Source organism: Tachypleus tridentatus, chromosome 6, assembly GCF_004210375.1.
Source record: "Tachypleus tridentatus isolate NWPU-2018 chromosome 6, ASM421037v1, whole genome shotgun sequence".
In the NCBI taxonomy this organism is placed as follows: Eukaryota; Metazoa; Arthropoda; class Merostomata; order Xiphosura; family Limulidae; genus Tachypleus; species Tachypleus tridentatus.
Window position 1 is genome coordinate 32525460 of NC_134830.1, and position 23925 is coordinate 32549384.

The window sequence follows — 23925 nt, forward strand, 5'->3', positions numbered from 1 at the left end:
CTATCATAAATTAATGTTCACAAACAATTTCAATTGTTTTCCCCTGTTTAACTCCTGTTTTGCAGATGGAGATGACTTAATTAATTAAAAGAAAAATGGTGTAAAAACATTCATTTTGATAACAATAATAAATAATAATAATAGTCGAAAAATATATATTGTATGTGTTAAAATGTTTTTATTCACTTCTGAACATAACTTACTGTTTAACATAACTGTAGTTACAAAGAACAAAAACTCTACTTATAATACTTTATTTCATTTGTCTTTAGGCGACATCGACCAAATGAACATTTACTACATTCTGGACAGCATGGTGAACGCTACTAGCGACGTCTTCCACTTCAAGGTTGTTGATGAAGGTAGGTTGTGTTATTAAAGCCTCTGATCATTTTGATACATGGTTATCGAGTCACTAAGAATCGTCTATCAGTTTATGTTTTAAATAATTCATGTGTTACACAAAAGCTACACAAACATCAACTGACGTAACGATCTCTATAATTTTGAGCTGATAGACTAGAGGGAAAGTAACAGGTAAATTGCAAACACTGATTGTTTCTGAGCTACTTTTACCTGATTTGTCGTGGGATTTGCATGGCAACAATGTGCGCATGTGCTTTAACAGCTATAGGATGAGGACTATAGACTCTCAGTTTCACAACCCGAGCAAGATGTCTATCAGGTGTTTAAATAATCAGACATAATGGTTATCTCTTTCCATTTATTTCCTTTTTTTGTGATTTAGTAATGGTTTTAACGCTCGACAGACATAATTATGAATATAAGAAAGAGTGTTTGTTTATTTGTTTAAAATTTCGCACAAAGCTACTCGAGGGCTATCTGCGCTAGCCGTCCCTAATTTAGCAGTGTAAGACTAGAGGGAAGGCAGCTAGTCATCACCACCCACCGCCAACTCTTGGGCTACTCTTTTACCAACGAAAAGTGGGATTGACCGTCACATTATAACGCCCCCACGGGTGATAGGGCGAGCATGTTTGGTGCGACGGAGATTCGAACCCGCGACCCTTCGGATTATGAGTTCAGTGCCACAACCTCCTGGCCATGCCGGGCCTAGAAGGAGCGTAGGGGTTATTACTTAGGACCTTAAATGTTGATTAAACTTAACAATAAAGCTGTTTTGATATCGTACACAAACAAAGTATACATTATTCATAACAATTATATTTATCCAGTGGCACAGCGGTTTGTCTGGTGGATAGAATACAGCTAACTTATTGTGTGGCTTTTTTTTTTAACTTCAGTTAATCAACAATGATATAAAAATACTTTATTGGCATGTTTGCTATATTAGAATTAAATTAACTTATCTATTAAGTGCAGTGAACGTGTTAATATTGAAAAGAATGTGAAAGATAATTCTAACAAGAAAAACGGGACTCAATACAAACGCAATAGGAAATGGCTAAAGCTTTACAATGTTGTTATATCGCTATGTTTTTATTTGCCAAAATACACGCAATTTTAGTGTTGTAGATATGGCCAGTTTTAAGTGGAGTCAATGTGATTCGTTTACATTTATTTAACCCTTGAAAACACTAATATCATTTTTAAAGTGAATATCGTTTTGATCAATCATTCTGACAGTTCATCTGTCACCTAAAGTGGTTGTTTGGTCCAAGGTTCATGGTCGCATTGGTGTCTAATTAAGACAGCAAAACCAGTAGTGAGTAAGAAACGTTGTTTAAACCCGAAACTTTCCTAGTACCTAAAGAACTCAGCCACTCAGTCAACGTAATGATCGAATGTTTCGTCTGACACATCCCACACCACCACCACGAGTGGGTTGCCACCCTTCTAAAAGTCATCATCACCCTACGCCTTTTTTTAGTACTACCGAGAAGCGATAAGAAATTCTGACAAAAATCAGATGGCGCTTTCAAAACAGGAGACTACTAAAAATTATATATAGGTGATTCAAAATCAAGCTGTAACTTTTTGTATAAGGATCCGATGCGCTAACAGTGTCATAATATAGTTTTATATACTTTTAATTTACAGAAAAATAGAAATGTAACTATTTTATTCAGTTTGAATGATTCACACACACACAAACAAACACGTATGTAAGTTGTAACTTTTGAGGTTATGCGAAAGGTTGGGTAAAGAATTCCAAATAGTTTACATTTTATATGATCAAAAGGCTTCTAAAATAACGATTTCTACGATAAAAGTATTGCAAGGCGAAGAAATCAGGGGGTCCATTACCCTCTGTGAACACACCAGCTTACCCGATATAACTTTGCTATACCATAAACACATATCTGTTGGAAAAGAAATGGATAAATATTTTGTGTTTGTAATTATGCGTAATTAGACTGTGTTACTTGAAACACATGATGAAATTAATAGGTACAATTTTGCCACATTACTAACGGTCTCTGTTGATAGTATTGGGGTGATAATTCGGTTTCACTACAAAGTATAAACAGACTTATATTGCTACGAGTTATTGTATGGAAACTCCGATGGCTACTTTGTGTTATTAACTATTTCCAGAGGGGTTATTTGCTCCATTTGTGTACTACATAAAAAGAAATATATACATATATATACAGTTTTTCTCCCCAGTCTCTTAACGTTATAAATACTTATTGCACCAACTATTGAACCTTTCCCTTCTGAGAAACTCACAGTCTACTAAAAGGTGGCGGGATGATTTTGGAATTTTTTGAAAAGAACTGTTATAGCATTCTGTCCCATTTCAAGCACTGCTGTAAAATACTATTACATTAATAATAACACACTATTATACTCATTATATGTAAACGGTATTTGTAGTATTAAGATACGAATTTACTTTAAATTTTAATGTGTTTAATGGTTTTCTATGTACTGGTTTTTAAGAAGATGAATGCATTTTTTTGTTCACTATTACTAGGACATTTCTTAAAGATGTCAATAGGAACCGTACAGCGAAATAATGAAATCTGGGTGTCAAATTATTCCCCAGAATTAGAATCAACACATTAATCCAAAGTTTACACATAAAATATTCCAAAAATGTAGTCCCCAATGTCTCAATGATAAACATAAAGGCTCACTCATCGCTAGGCATACATTTTAATAATGCTCAAATTGAGGACTCGATCTCTGTAACTATAATTTATATAATTTTATAATTTAGTTCTTGATAACAAAAAAGACAAAGGTTACTATCTAAATTTTACTTTCTTTTTCAATAATACTTACATGACCAATCATCCAATCATGAATCACCAAGGTATACACTGTTCATTTGTACTTGGTTTGTTATACAACGTACTACCATCAACTTATAAAACATCAGTTTATTTATTAGTTTAATCGTTGCATACCAAGATCAAGTGCTTTCCAGTGATATCCTAAATCTTGTTCTATTTCTTATTCGCAATCATATTGTTAGGCCTAGGATATCTCATATAACCCAAATTTTCATTTAGGTAACATAACACACAGGGACATTCCACACAATTTTTATTTTAACTCTGGGACACGTATTTGAAAACACGAATTGTTCCCACCAAACTATGACGTATAGTCATTATTTTTACGAATCTTTTTCATGTAATGTACTGTTTATTTATAGTTTTGGATCTGCAATAATACTTCGACATACAAGCTATTTTTCCAGAGAATTAACATGTAGTTATTATAATACATTTATTGTTGCAATAAACCAACTTCACGCTATAGAACAACAGTCTGCACAATTTCCAAAAGTAAATAAACAGAAACAAAAACTAGTTATACTTTCAAAACAAATGTCTATAATAACAGACATAAACCAAAGCTAATTAAATGTGTCGAATGATGTAAGTAAACCAGTTTTGGCACCAGGAACAACTGTTTATTCTCTTTAAAACCAGTTCAGCTACCTGATACAACTCTTAGAAATAATCCAGTTTTGGCCTCTATAAGGTGTCTGTAATTTTGGAAATAAACCAGTCCTATCAAATGGAACACGTGGTTGTACATGTTAAAACAAAACGGTTTCATTACTCAAAAGAAAAGTATGATATATTTAACATTAACTAGTTGCATTATCACGAGCATATATTTATTCATTTAAAAATGTCCCAACTTTAATTGTTATGTCAGATATTTGTAATGCTTGAAACAAACTCGATTTTTTTTACCAGAAACAAATTTGTTTACTATTGAAGATAATTTCATTTCACTACACATATTAGACTGTTAAATGTAACCGCGCTTCGCGCGGTATTTATTTAGTTGGCTTTACGGAGATTGCAAGACGAGATACGTGTGCGTTACTTATTCTTCGTCGATGTTAACTGAATCCGATAGACCAGCGTAGGCCCGGCATGGCCAAGTATTTTAAGGTGTTCGACTCGTAATACGAGGGTTGCGGGTTCGCATCCCGGTCGCACCAAACATGCTCGCCCTTTCAGCCGTGAGGACGTTATAATGTGACGGTCAATCCCACTATTCGTTGGTAAAAGAGTAGCCCAAGAGTTGGCGGTAAGTGGTGATGACTAGCTGCCTTCCCTCTAGTCTTACACTGCTAAATTAGGGACGGCTAGTGCAGATAGCCCTCGAGTAGCTTTGCGCGAAAATTCAAAACAAAACAAAACAAACAAGACCAGCGAAGCTTCCAATAAAACTTCATTTCAGTTTGGCATCGACTTCACGTAGTGTCTCATTCCAGTAGAAAAACGGTAAGTCTCATCAAGACTTATACCGTTAAAAATCGCGTTTCGATACCCGTGACGGATCAGCACAGATAACCTATTTTGTAATTTTGCGCTTGAAAATAAACAAACAAAACAAGAGCATGCAGTGAAAAAAATTCGAACCGTTTGTCTAATTGTTTACCCATTTAATTTCGATTACTGAGGTTTCTTCAACAAAATTTATTGAAACTGGTTCAGCCACTTCCTCTTACGAACTTGTTACGTAAAGGCACCAGAAAAATGTACAATTCTACTTTATTTAGGTAGATGTTTAGAATGCTAGAAGTAAACTGGATTCATTACGTAAAGAAAAACATTTGTACTGTTTAAAATACATCAGCTCCATTTACTCATGAAGTAATCAAATTTTAATACTTATATGAGACCTTCACATGTGTGAAATAAACTGGATTCATTACATGAAGAAAAACATTTGTACTGTTTAAAATACACCAGTTCTATTTACTCATGAAGTAATCAAATTTAATACTTATATGAGACCTTCACACGTGTGAAATAAACTGGATTCATTACGTGAAATATAATTATGATGTGAAGGTGGGGTAGATTTGCTATAATTATATCAAATGTAAGAAATCAAGTTTCTTTACTTGTCTTGTTTGATAACAACCACATAGAGAAATGGATATATAAACAAACGGATTTATAGATAAAAATACAAACTTTTTTCTTTACATGACGTTATTCGTTGCCTTGTTTAGTAAACTAACAACCTAGAGCTTAGTGAGTTCTCCATGCTTAGCTGATAATGTATTTGGCCTTGTAGTTGTCACAGTAAAATGAATTTAATACTGCTGGTGATTCATATAGAGTCAAGGACAAGATATAATAATATAGGAAGTAAAGATGGAAAAGCAAAGTAAATTATCATACTGACAGATCTACAAGAGAGAAACATGATATACGTTCAAACTCAGCTGTTATATTACAGTGATGTGGTTACATATGGAATTTTTCTTTACTTCTGTGTTTTACAAGAGGTGGCGCCATCTGGGCTCATTAGTAAACAGATACTATATACTTCCGTTTATAGTGCTTTTAAAAGGGTGCCACCATGGAGCAGTAGCAAGTCTACCAAATTACAACGTGAAGAAGTCTACAAAGGGCCGAACTTTATTTTTTAAATATTTAATTAGATTACCAAGTTGTAACATTTTCAAACAAAGAATTTGCTCCTCACTGGCACAACGGTATGTTTGTGGAGTTACAACGCTAGAAACCGGGTTTTAACACCCGTGGTGGGCAGAGCACAGATAGACCATTTTGTAGCTTCTTGCTTAACTTCAAACAAACAAACAAACCAAACATTTTATTTTAGATTCAATTTTTTTTCGATAAGAAATGAAACGTTTGAAAAAAAGATAAAATCTGGAACAGTTATTATAGTTAACTTTAAAGTTAACTTAAAACTATTGAACTGTTATTTTGGCTTAAAAGCTCTAACGTATGGAATACACATGTGTTGATTATGATTCACTATTTTTTTGCATATTTTGGGGTATTTGGATTTATGTGTCAATTGGGTTTCTTTTGAGAGCTGAGAAAACACCTACGTCTCATTTATTCAATAAATCAGGTGTGTAAGTAACCTTTAATAACTGAGATACACGGGAATAATATGAGTTTACCCACTTCTCATTTAAGCAATATAACGTTTTATTCATTCTCGTTTGAGAAATATAAAATTTTACTTCCTTCTTATTTGGATAATGTGACATTTTACCCACTTTTCATTTGGGGAATATGACATTATACCAATTTCTCATTTGAGGAATATGACATTTTACACAATTCTCATTTGGTAATGTGACATTTTACCCATTTTTCATTTGGGGAATATGACATTTTACCCACTTTTCATTTGGGGAATATGACATTTTACACAATTTTTATTTGAGAAATATGACATTTTGCACAGTTCTCATTTGAGGAATATGACATCTTACCCACTTCTCATTTGAAGAATGTAACATTTTACCCACTTTTCATTTGGGGAATATGACATTCTACCAACTTTTCATTTGAGGAGTATGACATTTTACACAATTTGCATTTGTTGAATCTGACATTTTACCCACTTTTAATTTGGGAATATGACATTTTACAAAATTTTTATTTGAGAAATATGACATTTTACACAATTCTCATTTGAGGAATATGACATTTTACCCACTCTTTATTTGGGGAATATGACATTCTACCAACTTCCCGTTTGAGGAATATGACATTTTACCCACTCTTTATTTGGGGAATATGACATTCTACCAACTTCCCGTTTGAGGAAAATGACATTTTAAACAATTCTCATTTAAAGAATAAATTATTTATTCTCCCTTACTCGCATGTGATGGGCAAATCTTGACTACACCAATGATTAAATATTATATACAGTGACCAGAAAGCATTTAATGATGGGCAGAATATCTTTCGATTAAAGTTATTTTACCCATTTCTTTATTCATTTATTGTTAAACCATTCCTTCAAAGAACAACTAACTACTCCTGAAGGGATATTTAGTGTACTACAAACATTTTAAGATATTTCTGAGAGGTATGTTTTCTCATTTCTTAAATCATAGTCAGTGGTTCCGCAATGAGAGCCAGGGTCGTATCCCTTAAAGTCTTAATATTTGTTTACTTTTGTGAAATTCTTGATTATGTTATATTGAAATCCAAAACAACAAAAAACATGTTGGCGACTTTCCTAGCTAGAATTAATAGTTTAGACTAATTTGCTAATGTGTGTATTTTATGGATGGCATTTGGTATTTGCAACCTGAACAGTGCGTTACGTGACATATAGGTTACATGGTCATATCAGAACGTCTTAGAACGAGGAATAAAAATGTTAATTTAGAACTGATGACCAGATGTGGAAACAAGTCACAGCATCCACTATTGATTGTCGCTGTCATGACGCCACTATGGCTGAAAGTGAGGGGGCGTATTCAACGCCTATCGAGACTCAAACATGTTTTTACCTTCTGATATTTCGCCCGGATCACTAAACTTTAGGTTATGCACGGTTTTTACTTTAGTGATTAATTTAAGCGTTTGACTCAAAGAAATTGAAAAAAATTCTATTTATGTAAAAGATACGGATATTATTTAGTTCATGTTCGTGAATAATGTTTTTATCTTCTTTTAAACTTCTTAATCTAAACAACTTTCTAGTAAACTAATCTGTGGATATTTAATAATTTGAAAAACGCCCTCACTTTTATCAGATTATTGCAATACTAGAAGCCTAAATCCTGAATCTGAATATACTTCCAAACAAAAGAACTAGTAAGAATGAACCCAATCAAATTACACTATCTCAATACCTCAGTTAGCTGTTGTTTTACTTATGGTAGAACAATGATAGACTAGAACAACAATGAATTCATCATATTTCAGAGAATTTTTACTGAAGTAATTTCACAACTCACATTGACAACTTTAACATTTTATTGGTCTTTTTACTAAGAGATTTTGTTCAGCAAATAAGAGTATCCAGTTAGTTGTGTGGTACTCCCAGATTCACCGATTTCCCTTCAGGAAACTGTATCAATCCGCATATGAAAGAATATTTACCAAAGAAAGTCTAAGTTCCTGACGTTGACTGAGCCTGCAGTAACTAAGTTTGTATATTAATTGAATTCACGCAAAGTTATTCGAGGGCGATTTTTCTTTATCCATACCTGAGTTAGCAGTAATAGACTTATCGGATGGCAGCTACCATAATGAACTTTTAGTCTACTCTATTACCAACAGGAAATGTGATTGACCGTGATATTATAACGCCATTACGGCTAAGGGGACTCGAAATCAAGATCGGAAGATCGCAAATCGAATTCTCTAACCACAAGGTCGTCGTAAAAACGTTGTTGTTGTTTGTTATTTAGCAAAAAACTGCTCAAAGAACTATCCGTGCTCTGCCAACCACGGATATCGAAACCCGACTTCTAGCGGTATAATTCCGCATACATACCACTGTGCCACTCGGAGCTACCAAAACAAAGAGGTAGACAAAATGTAAAAAAACAAAAGTATAAAATAAACTTATTATAAAATGCAACGAAAGGATGAAAAGCGCACTTAGAAACTAGACAACGCTTTGTCCTTACTGTTAAGATATGCTTTCAGGAAATTTCAGTGTAATATTTCTGAATAGAAACCAAAATGCCATCTTTCTCAGAGCATCTATATTATTCATGTCATAGAAGAAATCTTTCCTAAAAAAACCTACATGTGACACAAAAAAGGAATGAACCAGAACAATATGTTATTAAAACGATGGTAGTTTAGCCACATTTCATATCCAGCTTCCTATTATTATATTTATACACATACTGAAACACGCGTATGTGTGAAATGTTTATGAAAATTATTTGCGAACAAAAAATCGTTCACTTGAATAAATTATTTTTAATATTAGTTTGGGAATATTCTCATTAGCTATAAATCTGACGATTCTAGAGTTTATGAAATTAGTTAGTGGCGACATGTGATTTAGCACAATATAGTGCTAAAACTGGAGACAAAACTATCAACAAATGAAAACATTATTCTCACAAGAAGAAACGTACATGTAAACTAACATTTAAGGCACACAGATGTAATGAATTACAGTTTAATCGTTGATGTAAGCCTTATCATGCTCTGTAATTCGAAGAAAAATGAAATGATAAAGGCATGCCTTATTATAATTTAACAAATTACATTCAACAAAAGTTAAAACATTTCAACACATGTTTACAAGTTTTTAAGTTCAAAAATCTAGCTATTATGAACTCGAAGAAAACATTCCAAGTATTTATTTTCAAGTTAGCATTAAACTGTTAGTCACGTCACAGCTGAAACTCTATCGTGTAGAACAACAAAACCAGGGAATATTTTATCTTACAGATCCTGTAGTCAGAGGCAGCCACCTGGTAGTCGTTATTTTCTATTTGATTCCAGCGTCTTTGTCCAAAAATAGAAAAAAAAAAAAAACAGACAGCATACGTCGGAAAACATTTATGAGGGAGTCGTACATTAAAATTAAAAAAGCCTTTTTTTTCTTTAGGGTCTCATCAGGTTTATATTAAAACTTAACAACCAGTTACGTATAGGGAAGTAAAACTCTTCACTAAAATTTAAAACTAAAACAGATCAAAAGAGAGCGATATTCTGTAAAAAACAGTCTTTACTGTTCATAAAATAATTCCATGTTATCAGAGGATGGATAACAAGAATTGATGTCACAGTTATTGTGTTTATCGTTAAACGCTATTTGTTATCTATGTAGAAAAACACTATTAATATTTATCTATCCTAAAAGAACAAAAACAAAAGTCCATGGCTATTGTCCCCCAATACGTGATTACTTTTAAGTTCTACTTAGCATAGTTAATTTTAAATATCCTGTAGCATGGTTACCTATGAGTTCTACTTAGCATAGTTACTTTTAAATGTCATGTAACATGGTTACCTATGAGTTCTACTTAGCATAGTTACTTTTAAATATCATGTAACATGGTTACCTATGAGTTCTACTTAGCATAGTTACTTTTAAATATCATGTAACATGGTTACCTATGAGTTCCACTTAGCATAGTTACTTTTAAATGTCATGTAGCATGGTTACCTATGAGTTCCATTTAACATGGTTAATTATAAATTTTATGAAGCATGTTTACCTATAAGCTTCATGTAACATAGTTAATTTTACATTTTGTGTACCATGGTTATCTATAATATTCATTTTACAATAATGCTATTTTCACACTTGAGTAAAGAAATACGTTGCTACAAATTCATTTATAAAAAAACTGCGCATTTGAAATGTTATCTCCATTTAGTAACGGATATTTACGGACTTCTTTCAACGCTATAAGTTTTCAAGAATTTTGATAATAAAACCTCCATGAAGCCGATAAACAATAAACAAGATTTAGATTTTATGTTGTGAATGAACGTTTTCTTCACTTTCGAGCAAAAATAAAAAACAACCAATAATATAGTCATTATGTTTACTCTATACATGTATAACGAACATACAATTGGTTATTTGTTGTTTTTTATGTGTTTACATTAAAAGTCTTATTCAAGCAACATGAATCCATCGAAATAACTTTATTCCACTCAGCGTTACCAGGGGTCGCGAGTCAGTTCGCTCAAGTTTTAAATTACTGCTGCTTTTTCTTAAGAAATATTATTGAGAATTATTGAGGAAACGTAATCATATTAATCCTTAATAAATAAACATGTCATACAAGATTAATAACGACCATGACTGACAAGAAAGTTATGTTGAGCGAGGACTGTAGTAAAAGAGTTAAAGAACGAGTTAAGCCTAAATCTAGGCTTATTACTATTATTAACATTGCTATGATACTGATTCATATATCAGTGTTATAACAGTTTTCTCCACTTAGCGTGAAAGTTTTTCTGAACAGGCAAAGCGTAATTCTGTATTTCTTTATGATAATACGAGGTATTTAGTTGTACTTTCAAAACTAACATATTTTCTATTCATTGTTGCACATACCTCAGATTTTGTAGCATCTGAAAGTTTTCTTGAAGTTTTGCACGACAATTACATTAAAACAATATCAGTTATGTATTCTGACAAATCATGCTGTAACTTTTTTCATTTTGATAATAGATAACAAATGATTGCCAGAAGAAATCTGTGATACCAGTACTGCTAACTGTTATGAATAGTAAAGAGATTAGCTAATTTTGTAAATATAATAAGACGTAAAACAAAACAAGTACTTGTTTACAGAAGTAAGAAAATTAAGAACGGTTTCAAACTGTTGTACAGCATACCCATTTCACCAAACATGCTCGCTCTTTCACCCGTGTGGGCGTCATAATGTGACGGTCAATCCCACTATTCGTTGGTAAAAAAGTAGCCCAAGAGTTGGCGGTGGGTTGTGATGACTAACTGCCTTTCCTCTAGTCTTACACTACTAAATTAGGGACAGCTATGGTAGATAGCCCTCGAGTAGTTTTGCGCGAAATTCAAAAAACAAACATACTTTTACCACAAGGGTCAATAAAATAGAGTTACTATTTTAATATCTCCTGGGTGATCGATGTCGGTGGTAATAACTCTCGGTACATTATCTAACATGCTTGATTGAGGAGCTAAAAATCTATGGTTCACGTCCCGTTACCGAAAAAAAAAAGACAGTCGCGTTTCGCACTTTTGGGCTGTGGGTGTGTTATAGAAGTGAAGGTCAAATCCCAAACTTCGGTCCAACAAGTGTAGGTGTGCGCATAATTCAACAGGAAAGAAACAACAACACACACACATTAATATTTTAATGATCGTCCTCTGTTCCGTCAATGCAGGTAGATACAATTTATCTGCGCTAGCCGTTCATAATTTTAAATTGACAGGCCAGAGGGTTAATCTAATCGAACAGTGTGACGTGATGATAACTATCACTCTTATAACGCACCACGGCTCCACTGTGCGAAGCGTAAACAACCAAACCTCGGATCTACAGTCTGTCACGCTAACCATTAGGACGCTTTCGGCCAAGGACTGCTTTTATTTTAAACTTAGTGGAAACTTTATAATACAATGTCACACTTTTGTGTATCATATAGTGATTCTCACAATGCGAAACCGCAATGGAACGTTCCAGCAAAGAAACAAAACAAAACTATGAATATTCAGTTTAAACAACACTTTAAAGCCTTTAATATTGACTGACAAAGCTGTACATATGTAAAACTGCACATAAAATATGCATGTCAGACTTGCAAGGTAAAGAAAATCCGCTCAAAACAGCCTATTTATAATAATTATTATTCTTACTATTGTCAGCCTACAACAAAATTATTTTGGTATATTATACTCAAACCTATTGCATAATACTAATAAGATACTGTGAAGGTCTTAGAGGTATTAAAAAGTTTTCTTTTTTCTATATTTTACATGAACTAAAACTATCATAATTTTAGTGTAAACGATGTTATCAGGACTACACCTAGAAGTAAGCTTTCTTACAAATATCTGGTGTTTCTTCAAAAGATTTCAATACAGGGTGAAACAGGAATTATCAGCCAATAGTAAATTAACATTAGATGGTCATAACATGCAGATACTCAATGCTTTGTACACTATACTACCAGTGTCTTTCGGGAGCCACCCCGTACATTATATATGAAATGAAGGTGTAAAAATAATTGTTTTTACACAAATTCGTAGAATAGTTATTCTAATAGACATGGATATTTAATTAAAACGATGTTTTAGACGAATATTTATTTGAAAAAGCTGCCTTTCTACTGGTAAAATTTTATATGCGTTTAGTGAGGATTGTGTATTAGTCTAGGCATATATTTGCTCATTGCTATGCATTATTTATAGAGATTTTAGATACACAGAAACTATAAATGCCCACTATATTTTCAACTAAATCTCCGTGACAATCTCTAGCTGTAGCTTAACATGTTACTTCTCGAACTAATGTGATCAAATAGTCAATAGCTACAGTAAATCATCATGAACCGTATCAGCTAGCTACTAGCTATGCTTATTATCATTACATTGTATAAAGTTAGCTACCATATCAAGTAATCCTTTACTCATATTTGACCAAAAACAAAATAAATGAAAAAATGGAAATTTAAAAAGTTTAAATAGATATTGTAAAATTTAAAAGAACAAGGCTAGGATTACTGTATACATTATTTATTCAAACTACAAATCCCTATTTTGACTCAATCAAATATAACCCTTGGAAACAGCAAGAAGTGAAAATGGGGGTTTGTGATTTGAGTAATGTCTATAGCATCTACAGCCTTGTTTTCTTGTTTTATTTTACGATTCCTACTTATAAATTTTTAAACTTGTCTTGTGCATAATGGTTTTATAAAAAAAACATAATTTTGTGTTTCTATGACATCACCAAATATCGTCTTATTTTTAATGGTTAATGAAGTAAGTTGACATTGAACTTCATTTTCAGGAAGTTTAAAACATATTCATCTAAAGGTATTTTTTCGTTCTACGAATATCTTACGAATACCATCAAACCAAGTGTGGTCTATTAATTACGATTCTGGACTGTGAATTCAAGGATTTATGTTCGTGTCTCGTGCTACAAAAGAAACTAGGAAAACACCCTCCCCACTTCGGGGACTTTGGTGCATTATAATAACGAAAGTCAAATACCGCTATTCGACGTAAGAAACCCAAGAGTTGGCGGTGGGTTCTCATAAATACCTGTCTCACCGCTTATATATCAGTGTATATAACTTTCAGGTAACTTTGCGTGATTTTTATGGGAAATAATAATCAACTTCTTCCATTAGTGTTGGCCTGGCATGGCCAGGTGGTTAAGAAAGGAACTCGACTCATAATCCGAGGGTCGCGGGTTCGCATCCCCGTCCCACCAAACATGCTTGCCCTTTCAGCCGTGGAGGCGTTATAAGTGACGGTCAATCCCACTATTCGTTGGTAAAAAAAGTAGTCCAAGAGTTGGTGGTGGGTAATAATTACTAGCAGCCTTCCCTTTAGTCTTACACTGCTAAATTAGGAACGGCTATCGCAGATAGCCCTTGTGTAACAAACCATTAATGTTTAGAATAAGATAAACTATTGTTTTCGGACTAACACATTTTATTTTTATTTCATATAACATGCTAAGCGTAAGACGATATTCTTTCAATAATATTTATTTGAATGGAATATATTGAAAAATAATGAACAGTTATATACAGTTTCTATGTAGTTATTACACGAATCGTAAAGGACGTATCAGCTTTGGTATTTCATTCATTATTAAGATTTGTACAGTTTACTTGTTCTATGAAAAGCTGTAAGAAAAATAAAAGTTATTCTACTTCAATATAAACATACAACGACCTCTTTCGACAATCTGGGTGTATGGAGTATAAAATAAGATTAAACATCTGAAACTTTCGATTTTGAATACAACACTTACGTATAGGTTTTCTTACATTTGTGAGATGTATCAAACCAAACAAGATTGAGTAAGAAGTCATGTGAAGCCAGAGTGAGATAAATCAGCCAGATAATCACAATTAAGAAGACATTTTATAGGCTGAAGGTCATGTGAGAAGTATACATTTCCTCATACGATTTATGAGTTGGATATCTCTTATCCATTTCGTGTTTTCTTAGGTGTCTATCTGTGGTAATCATTTATTTTCACTACGTATGTCAGTTTATTATGTTTTTATGAAACAAAACAGGCTGCTTAGAGAATATAATTTATTCTTTATTTTACACTATTTCGTTAACAAGTATGGATACATATATATGTATATATGAATAGCTGTTACCTTTGAACGGTTTTTGTTCAACTTTCGGTTCTCTATAAACGGTTTTGTATAACGCTCAAAACCCACACTGGAACTTAAGAGGATTTTGTACGATGCCCTAGTCTCCATATTGAAACTTACGTAAATTTGTACAACGCCCCAGTCTTCGCACTGAAACATGGACAGCGTTTGTGCAATGCTCCATTCTTTATATTGAAACATGGACAGTTTTTGTATAAAGTTCCAATCTCCATAAGGAAATACAAGCTTTTCTTGTACAATGCTCTAGACACCATATAGAAACACAGACGATGTTTGTACAACACTCAAGTTTCTATACTAAAACACTGGCGTGTTTGTACACCATTCCAGATACTATGGTGAAACATGGACGGTGTTCAAACTTCATTCTGGTTTCAATGCTGAAGCCAGGGTGATTTTGGGACAATGTCTGTGTGTGCAGGTGTGTGTTTTATAGAAGAGCCACAATGGGCTATCTGGTGTATCGGAATCGAACCCCTGATCTTAACGTTGTAAATCCGCTGACTCACCGGGGGACTTGGGACAATGTTTCGATTGTAAGGTTGAGGCCTCAACAATGAGATCGCAAAAATATTCTTATTAATTAACAATTCGATGGACCGGGTGTAAATTTGATATGAATTTCGCGCAAAGCTACACGAGGGCTATCTGTGCTAGCCGTCCCTAATTTAGCAGTGTAAGACTAGAGGGAAGGCAGCTAGTCATCGCCACCCACCGCAAACTCTTGGGCTACTCTGTTACCAACGAAAGTGGGATTGACCGTAACATTATAACGCCCTCACGGCTGAAAGAGCGAGCATGTTTGGTGTGACGGGGATTCAAATCCCTCGGATTAGTTTCTTTTGATGAATGAGTGAGTGGAATAACATCATTCTGAGAAACAAACAATGACACCTTTGCTCCACCTCAAGAACTTCATTCATTTAAGATTTTTATACATGCACTTCGGCTACACTAGAATACACGTTATTTAACCACTGGTTTATCTGTGGTTTTGGAACATTTTCCTCACCAGAACTTTAGTGTTGGTAATTATAACCAGCTTATCAAACCTACTTTCGTAAAAACAACAAAACCAAACAAACATTATGGATACTCTTCAAACGCAAATATTTTAGAATTTTGTGTTTCTGATGTGCTTGAAAGAAAGTGCAAACTTCTGTTTTTAAAGTCTTTGTTTCATGACTTCAGCATTAGTGGATCAAAATTTTAAAACTGAATTCTTACGCTAAACAAGGTTGTTCAAATGTATCTCAGAACGGCAGGTATGGGTATTGACATTTGTATTGATAAACAGAGAACAACGTTTCGACCTTCCCAGGTCATTTTCAGGTTAACAACAAATATTTCGGAATGCAAAATTGGGTCTTAAGTTTAAAGTTTAAGTTTCATTTTATGAAACATCTGTGTATAAAACTAATGTAGATCTTACCCAGTGTACGAAAAAGATAAATGACTGACTAGAGAGAAAGCAATGAGTCAACAGCACTCACCGTCAGCTCTTGGAATACCCTAATTGAAAAGTTAGATTAGATCGCTATTTGTAGAAAGCATTATACGTATAACCCGAAAATTGTGATAACGGGACTCAAACCATATATACTTGGATTAACAGTCCGGCATGCTAACCATTAGACAGCACTGGCGTAGAAGAATTTATTATTGTTTGTTTGTTTGTTTTGAATTTCGCGCAAAGCTACTCGATGGCTATCTGCGCTAGCCGTCCCTAATTTAGCAGTGTAAGACTAGAGGGAAGGCAGCTAGTCATCACCACCCACCGCCAACTTTTGGGCTACACTTCTAACAACTTTGACCGTCACATTATAACGCTATCACCGCTGAAAGGGTTTGGCGCGACCGCGATTCGAATCCGCGATCGTCGGATTACGAGTCGAACGCCTTAACACGCTTGGCCATGCCGGGCCCAAGAATGTGTTAACAATACGGACAATACATAAACAATAAATCCAGAGTGTCAAATGACTGAAGGCTGCAAATCAAGCGAGTTTCCAAGGAAGGAAAGTTAACTTTCGGTCACTCTGTTTATGTTCTATGTTTGTGTGTGTTATGCATGGTTCGCTTAAACTTCTATTTGAAAAAAAGTCACAAGTAAAATTAGCTATTATGTTGTCATAAACCACAGTAAAGAGGGAACAAAAATAAATTAATTAAGCAGAAAAAAATAACCTGAACATATCGGATGTTTATTAAATATACATATAATATAAATGTATTTTGTAAGCCTAATTAGACACAAGGTTATGTTTTGATTTTTTTAATCCTTTAAAAGTGTATTAAAGATTATTGAACTCATATTAATTTGACTTCACAGTTATTATTGTACAGGGTGTGCACTTATATATTTATTAACATACAAAACTGCACAGTGACTTTCCGAACACGCTGTATTTTGATTTCTGTGTTTCTTGGTAACAACATTTAAAAACGTGCATTTTTCATAAAGTTTCATCAGTTGTTTTGTTTCTATGTTTGATAAGGAAAGAGCTACAAAGTGATTTATCTGTGTTCGGCCCACTACAAATATTAAAACCAAGTTAACATACTCATTGCTGAGACGCTGTGGGGCTGGTTTGCTTGATTTTTAAAAAACAAAGTAAAAATTATTGATTAGATCAACCTGCTCAACCAAAGTATAGAGTTGTTTGTTTAATTTTGATATTGAAAATATAAACTGAAAAACACTGTAACCTCTTTGTAGAAATGTCGCTCAAGTACCTAGGTGACATCTGTTACTAAATGAATTAAGTTTATCTGACCCTCACAGTACCTGGATAATGGGCTTGCCTTACCGGTCGGAGCAGTAGTGTATGTATAATATCTTCCCCTTATTCAGACTCAGACAACTAAACAGAAAAAGTCATTTATTATGCTTAGCAAAAAGCGTAGCGAATGTAAGGCAAAGTAAGGAACGTATCGAGGAAACCTGGCAAGCACATTTTGTTCTGCCTTTATATGAAGGATCAGGCTACGCCCGTTAATAAACTTATAATAAAAGTTAATTTTTTTTAAATAAACAGAAGATGATGATCTATGATTCGTAAGTAAAATTAAATAAACGCGAACAAGAAACTTGTGTTTTGAACTTATTGTGTTTATCGAATTTTTACCTCCGTAATTATGTAAGATCTACAGAGATTGGAAACTTTAGCAAGTCTTAACAAGAGGTATTCCGGAATGCAAAATTCGACCGTAAATTTAAACATCTTAATTTATCGCCAAGAATCTTATCTCGCACCTTTCGAGACTGATTTTGTGTGGTCTTAAGTTTTATAGGTTCAGACTGTCAGTTCCAGACATAGTAGATAAAAGTGAAAATTATCTCAGTAGAAAAGAGAGAGAGAGAGAAGAAGTATTTCTTTATTCATACAAAGAAAATGTTAAAATGATACATGTTGCATCCTGGAGAAGATAAGACACAACAATTTTAAGTGTTTTCATTTAAATTGCACGTCCACATGACACACAGAATAAGTTAGTTGGATTGCAGAGCTGCGCGTTATAACCTTTAAAACTTCTTGAGACATTTCCCACGATACCCTCACTTCTGGATTATGATGTTGGCGGAAAACGACAAGAGGAATCAATGTAACAAGTCTAATAATCCAAAACTTTGTCTTATATTTCATAAGTAGTATTCCATTTTCCATATGTAGCCATGAACTTTGATCTTTGGACTGAGGAAACGTTTCGTTATTTAGAATTGATCCTAATTGTAGAGTGAAATAAAGAAGCATCTTACTGTAGAACATTAAAAATATATATATTAATGGAATTCGCAATGAAGAAACTAAAACTTTTAAAAAGGAGAGTTAACATCAGTGGAGTCCAAAAAAATAGACACAGATGTTTGGGAAAAGCAGCTGAAGTGATGGTTCGTTAACTTAATGATCTTGGTATTGATTTTCTTATCTCTCTTTTTTTTTTGTTGGTTGGGGGGGGCTTGTTAGTTGAGGGAAGGTTTTATATTCTAGGTCTAGTATTTACCGGCCTTGAGCATCAATCAGACATAAACTGCTGGTATACGTCGAGTTAATGAGCTCATTGGCTCTGTTTATCAGTCGTATTTTAGAGGGAGTCACCATCGCCAGTTATCGTCCATCCAAAATCAAATCTTGCTGGTTCCTCCTACGTGAATAACAGCCAAGATAAGCAATTCACGTTTAGTTAATTTGTAATAAATTTCATTTATCAGGTCAACCTAGCAGAGACAGTAATATGCCAGTTAATGAATCATTTTATACAAGTTTTAATAATAATTTTTTTGTGATTGGTTACCTCCTTAAGAACATTTAGACCAATATTTTCTAATTATCAGTTTTATAATTAGGAATAGTTTGTCCTAAAATTTGGGCTTATCAGTTTGACTGAGTTTGTTCACTTCACGATCTTAGGACTGTGGCCCGGCATGGCCAAGCGTGTTAAGACGTTCGACTCGTAATCCGAGGGTCGCGGATTCGAATCCTGGTCGCACCAAACATGCCCGCCCTCCCAGCCATTGGGGCGTTATAATGTGACGGTCAATCCCACTATTCGTTGGTAAAAGAGTAGCCCAAGAGTTGGAAGTGGGTGGTGATGACTAGCTGCCTTCCCTCTAGTCTTACACTACTAAATTAGGGACGGCTGGCGCAGATAGCCCTCGAGTAGCTTTGCGCGAAATTAAAAAAAACAAACAAACTTAAGACTGTAGTTATTACAGTTCGCGTTTGTATAGCTAACAGTTACACAACTGATCAAATTAAGTTTCATTTCTTAGCTGTTAGTTGCATTGAAAATAATTAGTTTTAATTCTCAGCTGTCTGAGAAAGCAGAGAATAACAAACTCTTTAGTTTAAGGCTCCACACTCGAACTGAAAGCATTCACCTAATGAGTAATAGATATCTTAAATAGCAATCACTATGGAGTAACTTATTCCATTGTAATTTTTTCTGTATATAAAAAACAGACAAAATCATGTCAAGCATAAACAGTGTTATGAAGCCATATTTACTGCAATAATTAAAATTCTTCCCGAAAACATTTGATATGTTCCGCTAATTATGAGTTCCCACCCTTCACTCACGACTGCATCTTCCAGACGTCAGCGTGTGGTGGCCACTGAGTTAGATGAGCGATTACATTTCATTTGAAAATTTGGCTATATTATTAGCATGTTCGATTACAACTAATTTAAGTTCTTGACTATCAGTTACGTCACATGAATATGTTTAATTGGTTGGAGACTCAAGTCAGCCTCTTACTTATTTTAGAACCTGTAAGATGCAGAAACACAAAGGCATATTAATACTGATTAGTTGAGTATCACCGGTTATCTTTCTTCAGAACAAGTTGAGAGAGAGAACAGGAAAAGGGTTAATTTTGGAAATTGCTGGTAAAAAGCAAACAAAACATTCTTGGCTTAAGAGTTTTGTAAGAAGTTTAGTCTGGCGTTTCTACAACAAATTGTCACTAATCTCTGTTTAGGTACAGGGCTAACAGCATTTTAGTCACAGTCTATTGTCTCCTAAAGTAATAACTTAACCTCGTTTACGCTTTCTTCGTTAAAAGAAATCTCACGATGTGGGGGCGTGCATGATTTGTACTCACTGCGAACAAGATATGTGGGGGCGTGCATGATTTGTACTCACTGCGAACAAGATATGTGGGGGCGTGCATGATTTGTACTCACTGCGAACAAGATATGTGGGGGCGTGCATGATTTGTACTCACTGCGAACAAGATATGTGGGGGCGTGCATGATTTGTACTCACTGCGAACAAGATATGTGGGGGCGTGCATGATTTGTACTCACTGCGAACAAGATATACCTCTTGTATTAAAACACATCAAAGAAAACTTCCAACTGACTTTTTATCAAAACTATTGTCTCTATTTACTCAGTTCTTCGATATTTTATAATTTCTCTTATTGAAATATGACACCTCTGTTATTCAACGACGTTCTTAAACGATTGAGCTAAACTTTCTCATATTCAAGTTGTATGCTCTGTCTAACCGTCTTCTCATTCACTAGGCTAGACTTCAAGAAACCACGAATTAAAAACTGGGGCTAAAAAGTTAAAAAATAACTTTGAAGACCCCAATCTAGGAACATGTAACCTTACGTTGTGCAAGTGTTTTGCTTCAAATATCAAAAACAATTTACTTACGCACAACCTAAAATAATATATTACATATTGTTTGTTTTTCTTTAGCAATCAAAACGTAAGGAACATAAAATCGTATGTAACATTTAAGTGCAAAAACACCTCTACATGTACTATTTGTACCCTGGAGAATAGCAAGACTATGTATCTGTGTACAAAATGTTTTATTATTAAATCCTGTGATTAACTAAAATCACAGCATTACAAAAAAAACTAGAAGTATGACAGAGTCCACGAAAGTGTATATTAATCAAAACCACAGCATTACAAAATAAAACTAGAAGTATGACTGAGTCCATGAAAGTGTATATTAACCAAAACCACAGCATTACAAAAAACACTAGTAGAAGTATGACTGAGTCCATGAAAGTGTATATTAACCAAAACCACAGCATTACAAAAAACACTAGTAGAAGTATGACTGAGTCCATGAAAGTGTATATTAACCAAAACCAGAGCATTACAAAAAACTAGTAGAAGTATGACTGAATACATGAAAGTGTATAACTGTAACATGTGTGCTTGCTTTATTGGTTAATTTGTTTTCGATGATAAACTAAATTTATTTTTGATTTTTCATTTCTTTGAGCTAATTTTTCCCTTTTATTATTGTTCTAATCACGTTGCATTTTTGCACTATTCATTTCGTTGGGTAGCACTTCTGTCAGACTATAAACAATAGACGCCTTTTGTATATCTTTGTTCTTAATGAATCTTAAAACTATCATGTGGTACTAATAAAATAGTGTTAGCTGATGTCAATCGTTGTTAATGCTCTTTTTTGAAAGATTTCTCAAGTCATTTTTGTGATAGAGAAGTTTTTGTTCTGATAATTTAGTATTTTCTTCCTGTTATTTTCTTTTCTTGACATTTGCATCTTCTTTGTTAGATTGTTTAGGTAGATTATTAATGTTTAAACTTGGTTGAATGGACAGCAACTGCCTGTTGTACAAACACAAGTGCAGAAGACGTTTTATAGCTTCCTCTTGCATCTTCTTACATGATTTAGCTTCCTCTTTTTTCTTACTTTCTCTAGTTTCATTTTGTAGAGTCGGCTCAGCAGTTTTCCCTTGAGTTATTGGTATTTTGAAAACAATAAACCCTCGTGTCTGTTTACAAAATCCTCTACACTTGTAGTAATATTTCAACAGATGACGCAGTCTTCCTGTTTGCAAATATGCTTCTTTAAACGGTAGCATTTCTTTGTTCTCTGACAAGCACGTTTTACAATATTTAGCCACTTTTCTTTAAGATCTTCCAATTCGTACAGGTTCCATTCATTTCTGATGATGGATAATTCTTCTGGTTTAACAATTCTGGACGTTTGATTAGAACAACTAGAACATTGATCAAAGCAAACTCAGTGAATGGAGGCCCGTTTGAAACAAACCTAGTGTGAAAACTGCTTTAATCTATCAATGTGCAAACGTTTGAACAGGGGAGTTTCTAAGATTTTCATTCAATACCAGATCTTTTACAAATGCTCAATACAAACAATTGCAAATTTCTTAAAATTATAAAAATGCAGAGTTAAAAACTTTACAATAATAATCAATTCTAAATAACTTATTGAAAAACTGAAAACTATACATTACGAGAAAAACCAATGGTTGTAAACCAGACTAGGGTATGTTGCTCAAGGTAGTTAGCAATCTAGCCTTTGTTACAAACATTTGTCACCAACCATTTGTACACATTTCGTTAGGTATACAGCAAAGCTGATCCAAATGGTGAAATTCCTAACTCTGTCGTTTGTATCCCTCACGTAGCGTTCCAAAACGTACCAAAGTTGTTCAGTTGTATTAGTTTGTTTGTTTTTTTAATTTCGCGCAAAGCTACTCGAGGGCTATCTGCGCTAGCCGTCCCTAATTTAGCAGTGTAAGACTAGAGGGAAGGCAGCAGTCATCACCACCCACCGCCAACTCTTGAGCTACTCTTTTGCTAACGAATAGTGAGATTGACTGTCACATTATAACGCCCCCACGGCTGAAAGGGCGAGCATGTTTGGTGCGACCGGGATTGGAACCCGCGATCCTCGGATTACGAGTCGAACGCCTTAACAAGCTTGGCCATGCCGGGCCCCAGTTGTATTAGACTCTGGCTTTGAACTGTTGAAGCCAAATGATAGTAGATACTATAAAAAAGATGTGTGCTTAACAGGAAAAGATTGAAAAAAACATGTATTTATAATTTCAAAAAAATATTTTCGATAAATAAAGGTCGAGGTCAAAAATAAACTTTGTTTACCTTCCAATAATACTGCAATATGATTTTTATTGTGTTAGTAAATAAATTACAAGTGATGTATTTAACTAATACGGTAATTAAGCTAATTTATTGTCCTAATAATCCGTTGTTATTTGTTTCAAAATGTAAGTGATTATATTACATTGTCTAAAAATACTCATTTTGATACATCTATTTCAGGATCAAACGAATTACCGGATCGTGATTTTCAATTACACTGGGCTTGGATATCCCTGGAATATGACGCTTACAAGATCAACGAAACGGAGAAATACTTGAAAATCAAACTATTTCGAAGAGGATATCTTGGTGAAACGTCATTTGTAGGTACGTAACAACGTTTATCCCTAACCCGATTAATTAGTTATTTTGACAAATGGTGGTGCTATTAGTAATTTATTCATTAATATTTGGTAGGAAAAATATACCTTAAAGACTGAAGTACAATATATGTTTTACTTAAGACTTTCTTCTTTAAACAGAAG

The 23925-nt window shown here is 34.0% G+C and overlaps 1 protein-coding gene across 1 annotated transcript in view; it reads left to right on the plus strand.

Annotated features, from left to right (window-relative positions):
* Positions 1-23925, plus strand: part of LOC143252202 (FRAS1-related extracellular matrix protein 2-like) — a 122373-nt gene that overhangs the window by 56369 nt on the left and 42079 nt on the right. Inside the window, exons 2-3 of the mRNA XM_076503961.1 lie at positions 273-362; positions 23621-23767. Coding sequence (XP_076360076.1) covers positions 273-362; positions 23621-23767 — 237 coding nt within the window. The remainder of the gene's footprint in view (positions 1-272; positions 363-23620; positions 23768-23925) is intronic.